This window comes from Salpingoeca rosetta, assembly GCF_000188695.1.
Source record: "Salpingoeca rosetta unplaced genomic scaffold supercont1.23, whole genome shotgun sequence".
Classification (NCBI taxonomy): Eukaryota; class Choanoflagellata; order Craspedida; family Salpingoecidae; genus Salpingoeca; species Salpingoeca rosetta.
Genome location: NW_004754911.1, coordinates 483,257 through 489,750, shown reverse-complemented (window position 1 = coordinate 489,750; position 6,494 = coordinate 483,257). Strand labels below are relative to the sequence as shown.

Sequence of the window (6,494 nt, the reverse complement as noted above, 5' to 3'; positions counted from 1 at the left end):
TATGTGTGTGTGTTGTGCATGTGTGCGTGCGTGTGGGTGTCAGCGCATGCATGAGCTGTTCCTGTTGGTTTGGTGTGGACGTGTGTGTGGCGCAGTCCTCGGCATGTGGTCCCTGCCAGATCAAAGTTGGTCTGCCCTTCACCTCTTCTGCCTGTGCTCACCATGAAGTGTTTTTTGACTGGTTGTCACCTTGTTGTTGCTGCTGTTTTACAGCGCCACTGACACGCGCGTGGAGGAGGTTGATTTGAACATGCCTGACGCGTACATGGACGTGCAAGGTGTCAGCCGAAGCCACAACAGCACCGCACACAGCGCTGGAGCAAAGTCACCAGGTCAGCAATGCGAATGGTGCATGTGTGTGTTCGGTGTGTGTGTGTGTTCGGTGTGTGTGTGTGTGTGCGCGCGCGCTCTAATGATGATGCTTGTTTGCTTTGTTTGCTTTGCATGCTTTGCGTGCATTGCTCCTGTATGGCTAGCACTCTGCATCTCACATACGCCCGTCCACTTGTTCTCTTGTTTACTGCTGTTGTGGTTGAATGTCGGCTTTGGTCGCGCAGTGGAAACACGGGTAGACGACGATGAAGACGACGACAACGATGTTTAAACCCCACATATCTGTTTTGCAGACCCTGCACGCACGCCCACACCATGGTCAATAATTGTCCTGTCGTTCGCTCTCTCTCGCTCTCTCTCTGTGTGTCTTGCGCACACACGTATGCATCGTTTCTACACAGATGTCACTTGTGTGTTTCTGTGCGTTTCGAAACGACCTTCTCTCTTCTCCTTTCTCTCTTCTCTTCTCCCTTCTCTCTTCTTCTCTTTTTTTTTTCCTTCTTCCCCATCTCCGATTGACCCCCCTCCTGTTGCCTTCACTCACATCCATCTGAACACCCTCCTTCCGGGGTGTCTTTGACCCAGCGTCGTCTGCCTGCGTGTGCATTTATTTGAACTCTGTCGCCGTTCTTCCACTCGCGCTTCGTCCAAGCACATCAACGCACACCCTTCCCCCTTCTTTTCTTCTGATGCGTTGCGGTGGGAGGGTGGGGACGTTACACCCACCCCCCTTTTCTGTGTGGTAGTCTCTCTGTCTTGTGCACCACCAAGTGTGAAGTACACACATGCATGTGTAGTCCTGCCGTAGTCACGTGTTTTTTTTTTCCGTGTCCCCGTGTGGATTTTTGGGAGAGAAAAGACAACCATCACTGGTCATGAGCACCTCATCGTGATCTTGTCTGCCGGTCTTACTGTCCTGCTCTCGCTCTTTCCTTGGTCATTCCGTCACCAGTAGTTGCTTCCTACCTCATTGTCGCTTGCATGCAGGCACCTCCCTTCTGTGTATTCCTTGCCTTTGCGTTGCCCCCGCCCCTCCTTCCATATTGCCAGTTATTACGTCACGTGCCATGGTGGTGCACTCAAGCTTATTGCCCTTTTTCTTCTTTCTTTCTTGCCTGCCTGATGTCTTTGACACACCCACATGCACGCCCACTCACATCATCTCTGCGCTTTCTTGTGTTGCTGCTTCACCCATATAATTGCTTGCGGGTATGCCTTGTTTGTTGATTGTTTTGTTTGTACTGTGATTGGTGTGCGTGTGGATGCAACATGGCATCAGCCACACCAGCCATATCAAGTAATGAACGAACAGCCAGCCACGCCGCACAACACACACGCGCACACACATACAATCACAAGCAGCACGCCAACTCTGTCGTCAACAACATCAACAACAGCCGCAACTGTAACAACACGGATGCACACACAAACTCTCACAAGAGCACGCAAACAAACGTGCACATAAACACGTACACACACGCACCCACCATACCACAGAACTCACTCACACACACCTACACACGCAAACACACGGCGGCACCCATCTTAGAAGTTGATTGCCTTGCCGCAGTACGCAGCCAGGGCAGCCTCCCTGAAGGCCTCCGTCTCGGTTGGGTGGGCGTGGCACACGCGTGCAACGTCCTCGCACGACGCGCCATACTCCATGGCAAGCGCAGCCTCGTTGATCATCTCGCCCGCGCTGGAGTTGACCATGAAGCAGCCCAGCATGCGGTCTGTCTTCTTGTCGCCGAGCACCTTGATGAGCCCGTCGGTGTCCTCGTTGCACTTGGCGCGCGAGTTGGCAGACATGGGGAAGGTGCCAACCGTGTACTCAATGCCCTCCTCCTTGAGCTGCTCCTCCGTCTTGCCAACCCACGCAACCTCGGGGTGGGTGTAGATGACAGATGGCACGCAGTTGTAGTCAATGTGCGGGTGGCCGCCCATCATGCCCTCCACAGCGATGATGCCCTCGTCCTCAGCCTGACGCGAGAGAGAGAGAGAGAGAGAGAGAGAGAGAGAGAGAATGTGTGTGTGTGTGTGTGTGTGTGTGTGTGTGTGTGTGTGTGTGTGTGTGTGAGTGTGTGTGGGTGAGTGTGAGTGTAGGTGCAACCGAGACGCGAGAAGCTCTCAAAGCAAGCCACGACTTTCATGCCCACGGACAATCCTTGCATGCAATCATACACGCACATCGCATACCTTGTGTGCAAGCATGGGGCCCTTGATGCAGTCGCCGATGGCGTACACGCTGCATAGAAAGACAACACGCAAATGCATCCGTGAGCACCGTGTCACCCAAACAAGGCAAAAACGGCAATGCCCAAACGACAACACGGCACGCGTGCAGGTGCAAACACGATCATCATCATCATCACCACCACCACCACCATCACCATCACCACCACCACCACCATCACCATCACTATCACCATCATCACCTCTCGATGTTTGTGCGGAAGTAGTCGTCGACCTCGATGCGGCCGCGGTCGTCCAGCTTGACGCCGACCTCATCAAGACCAAGGCCAGCAATGTTGGGGCGCCGCCCAACGCACACAAGAACCACGTCTGCACCACGCACAACAAGCGGCAGCACAGGGGAGAAATGGGCGCGCATGTGTACGTTTCAAGGAGGGGCAAACAAAGTGTGAGAAGTGCTGTGACGAGAAGGTCGCGAGCAAGAAACCTGGCGAGGGACTGTACACACGCAAACATAGACACATAGACACATAGACACATAGACACATAGACATGCACACACACACACACACACACACACACACACACACAAAGGGGCTGTGGACCTGCATCGATGGTGGAGGTCTTGCCCTTCTTGACGTCCTCAATAGCCACCTGGAGGGAGCCATCATCCTGCTTCTGCACACCCGTCACCTTGGTGTTGAGCTTGAAGTTGACGCCTTGCTTCTTCAGCACGCGCTGGAACTGCTTGGCAATGTCGAGGTCAATGCCAACGCCGCCAATGTTGCCCAGAAACTCAACAGCCGTCACCTTGGACCCAAGCCGGCTCCACACAGAACCCTGCACACATGTTGCAGAAGCACAGGTGCGCCCGTGTGTGTTGTGTGTTGTGTGTGGTGTGCGTTGTAAGTGTGAGTGAGTGCGTGTGCATGTGCATGCATTTATGACGCGTCGATGGAAAACGGCAACGCACGCCGAATGCTCGTGTGTTCACATGAGCAGCTGCAGGAGCATGTCGTGCGTGCACTCACCAGCTCAAGACCAATGACACCAGCGCCAATGACAACCATGCGCTCGGGCACCTCCTTCAGGGACAGGGCACCCGTGGACGACACAATCTGCTCGCGGCCCCGTGCATGCGTGTGCGTGCGCAACATTGATTCACAAGAACGTGAGACGAAGATGAGAAGGTGGTGGGCTGTGGGGAAGGGAGGTTACTCGTGTTGTGTTTAACTCCTGGAAGCCACCCAGTGGGAAACAGCAACGCAGACACACAGACACGCATGCACGCGCGCGCAGACACAGACACATACACACACATACACTCACACACACACACACACACACACAGAGGCACAGACACATACACACACACACTCACACCACACCTTCTCCTCGTCAATCTCGACGGAGCCACCGGGGAAGGGGGCAACCTCGGAACCGGCGGCAATCATGATGCGCTTGGCGTTCACCGTCTGCGTGCCACCCTCAATCAGGTCACACTCAACAGAGTTGGGGCCCGTGAGCTTACCATGGCCCTTGACGTAGTCCACACCTACGTGTGAGAGAGAGAGAGAGAAAAGGTGGGAAGGTAGTGATGGGCGTGAGTGGTGGTTTGCTTGTTGCTTCGCGTGGCTGTGGCCATTGCACGCATGCAAGCAGCTGCGCGCAAGCAAACAAAATAGACATGTACACACGAGCAGAGGAGAAACGTACACAACACGAACATGTACATGTGCACAGATACAAAGATGTATGCACACACACAACACACACAAATCAAGTACATACATAGAACATACAACACAGACACAGACACAGACACACACACACAGACGCACACACACCGTTCTTCTTGAAGAGGTACTCGATGCCGCCGGTGAGCTGCTCAACCGCCTTCTCCTTAGCACCCATCATGGTGTCAAGGTTGAGCTTGACATCGCTGACCTCCACACCACGGTTCTTCATGTCATGCAGGGCCTGGTGGTAGATGCGCGAGTTGTTCAGCAGCGACTTGGACGGGATGCAGCCCACGTTGAGGCACGTGCCGCCGAGCTTGCCGCGCTTCTCAATGCACACGGTCTACACATTCCCATGTGGTTATGAGTGCGTGAACAACGTAGTTGTTAGAAAAGCAGGCGGCAACAGCACGCACCAACACACACACACACACACACACACACACACAAAGCACAACACACACACACACACACACACACACACACACACAGACACAGACACACACACACACACCCCAACGCACCTTGAGACCGAGCTGGGCGGCCTTGATGGCACCAACGTAGCCACCGGGGCCACCGCCAATGACGGCAAGGTCATACTCCTGTGCACCGGAGGACATGAGCCGGCGCGCAGCAACAAGCGTAGCCGCGGGCGTGGCACGCACGGGCGCCGAAGCAACCGCTGTGCGCAGTGCAGTGAGCGAAGCCATGGTTCTTCTCCCCAGCCAGCTGCTTGTGCTGCTTGTGTTATCTTGTGTGTCTTGCTTGGCTTTCGCTGTGTTGCCTTCTCGCTGTTGAATGTGTGTCGCTTCTGCTCCCCGTTCTGTGCTGTTGCGGGAAGTTTGCGCGCTGCCACATTTTGTGTGGGAATTCCACCCTTCTTTGGTGCTAAAAATAAAGAAAAACTGCACAACAACAAGAGGTGAGGACGACGATGTTGGCTTGGCTGCAACTGTCTGGCTGTGTGTGATGGTGGCATTGACCTTTGCTTTGACCTTGAGCGTGACCTTGAGCGTGACCTTGGCGTTGGCGTTGGCTGCTCACCATTTCCTCCTCCTTCACGCCGTTGCTGACTGCACTGAGCTGCGTGCACTGACATCCCGTGCTTTGGTTTGTCGCTGCTTCGTTGACACAGAGCAACACAGAGCAACACAGAGCAACACACCACCACCAATCATGTCTTCAACGGAGAGGTTGCACCCGCTCCTGGAAGTGTTCACGGTGCGTGCAGTTTTTGTTGTGGCTGTGTGCCAGACAGAGTGGGCGAGGGGGTTGGAAGCTTGCGAAGCGTGCTTGCCAACAGTGTGAGTTGGGAAGGGGGAGGACAGCTTGCTCTGTCGGGTTGTACCCAGATCATTCACATTCACTGCGTGACTCGCTGAACACGTGCTAGGTTTGGGACGTGCCCACGTTCCATCTCGTGATTGAGGGCGTGTTGATCGCCTTGCTCGTCTACGTCTTCTCCCTCAAGCGCTATCGCCCCAAGCAGCGCAACGTCAAACTCACAAAGCAGGTGGGAAACTGTGTGTGTAAGTGGAGGCGGGGGGGGGGGAAGGTTTGTGTGTGTGTGTGTGTGTGTGTGTGTGTGTGTGTGTGTGTGCGTGCGCGTGTGTGTGCTTTTGTGTGCGAGCGTGTGCGTGTGCTTGTGAGCACGTGCTTGCAGTGCGCAAGCTTGCAGCAGTGGGCTCGTGTGTCGCTCATCATCATCACTGTGGTTCGGTTGTGTGGACAGGAGGAGGAAGAGTTGCTGCGGGAATGGAAGCCAGAGCCGCTTGTGGAGCCAGTCAAGGAGCATCTCCCCGATGAGGGCCCTGTCGTCGAAGGGTGAGCTGCAGTGTGTTTGTGTGTGTGTGTGTGTGTGTGTGTGTGTGTATGTGTGTGTGTGTGTGCGTGCGCGCTTGGGTGCGAATGTTGTCCACGCTGGTGTCAGCAGGTCGATGTACGCGAGTAACATACGCCTTGGTGGCCTGCTCAATGCACCTGCAGCGTGGCTGGCGTGACCTTGACCATCGGAGGCGAAGAGAAGATCAACATGGGCACCTACAACTTTCTGGGCCTCGTCGGTGACAAGCGTGCTGAGGTGCGTGCGTGCGTGCGTACATTTGTCTCTGCCCGTGTGCTGTGGCAATTGTGTACAACCCACCTGTACATGCCTATCGTGTCGTCACGTTGTGTCAAGAACACACTGCGGCTCCACTGCCTCCGTCTTCTCGTCCCCAGCTGCCAACT

At 54.9% G+C, this 6,494-nt stretch overlaps 3 protein-coding genes across 3 annotated transcripts in view; 2 read left to right on the top strand and 1 right to left on the bottom strand.

Moving 5' to 3' along the window:
- PTSG_08383 (uncharacterized protein) overlaps positions 1 to 1,650 on the top strand; it is a gene marked incomplete at its 5' end in the record, with an annotated part of 3,330 nt that extends 1,680 nt beyond the window's left edge. The window contains 2 exons of the mRNA XM_004990577.1: positions 214 to 332; positions 558 to 1,650. Of these exons, the coding sequence (XP_004990634.1) occupies positions 214 to 332; positions 558 to 604 (166 nt within the window). The 3' untranslated portion in view covers positions 605 to 1,650. The remainder of the gene's footprint in view (positions 1 to 213; positions 333 to 557) is intronic.
- PTSG_08382 (dihydrolipoyl dehydrogenase) lies at positions 1,514 to 5,093 on the bottom strand. Its single transcript, XM_004990576.1, has 8 exons — positions 4,790 to 5,093; positions 4,374 to 4,608; positions 3,915 to 4,081; positions 3,558 to 3,644; positions 3,132 to 3,366; positions 2,769 to 2,895; positions 2,530 to 2,578; positions 1,514 to 2,313 (listed from the first exon to the last, which is right to left on the bottom strand). Exons 1-8 carry the CDS (start codon positions 4,973 to 4,975, stop codon positions 1,879 to 1,881), a joined length of 1,521 nt encoding a protein of 506 aa, XP_004990633.1. The 5' UTR covers positions 4,976 to 5,093; the 3' UTR covers positions 1,514 to 1,878.
- Positions 5,094 to 5,253: 160 nt separating this feature from the next.
- PTSG_08381 (uncharacterized protein) overlaps positions 5,254 to 6,494 on the top strand; it is a gene marked incomplete at its 3' end in the record, with an annotated part of 4,036 nt that continues 2,795 nt past the window's right edge. The window contains exons 1-4 of the mRNA XM_004990575.1: positions 5,254 to 5,486; positions 5,659 to 5,778; positions 5,998 to 6,089; positions 6,252 to 6,345. Coding sequence (XP_004990632.1) covers positions 5,442 to 5,486; positions 5,659 to 5,778; positions 5,998 to 6,089; positions 6,252 to 6,345 — 351 coding nt within the window. The 5' untranslated portion in view covers positions 5,254 to 5,441. The remainder of the gene's footprint in view (positions 5,487 to 5,658; positions 5,779 to 5,997; positions 6,090 to 6,251; positions 6,346 to 6,494) is intronic.

Excerpts from the sequence above, each read along its gene's own strand:
- PTSG_08382 (XM_004990576.1), bottom strand. The coding sequence starts at position 4,975 with ATGGCTTCGCTCACTGCACTGCGCACAGCGGTTGCTTCGGCGCCCGTG. Across the intron at positions 4,609-4,789 it reads CCGCCCAGCTCGGTCTCAAG|ACCGTGTGCATTGAGAAGCG; the intron begins GTGCGTTGGGGT and ends GGGAATGTGTAG. Across the intron at positions 3,645-3,914 it reads TCGAGATTGACGAGGAGAAG|ATTGTGTCGTCCACGGGTGC; the intron begins GTGTGGTGTGAG and ends GGCCGCGAGCAG.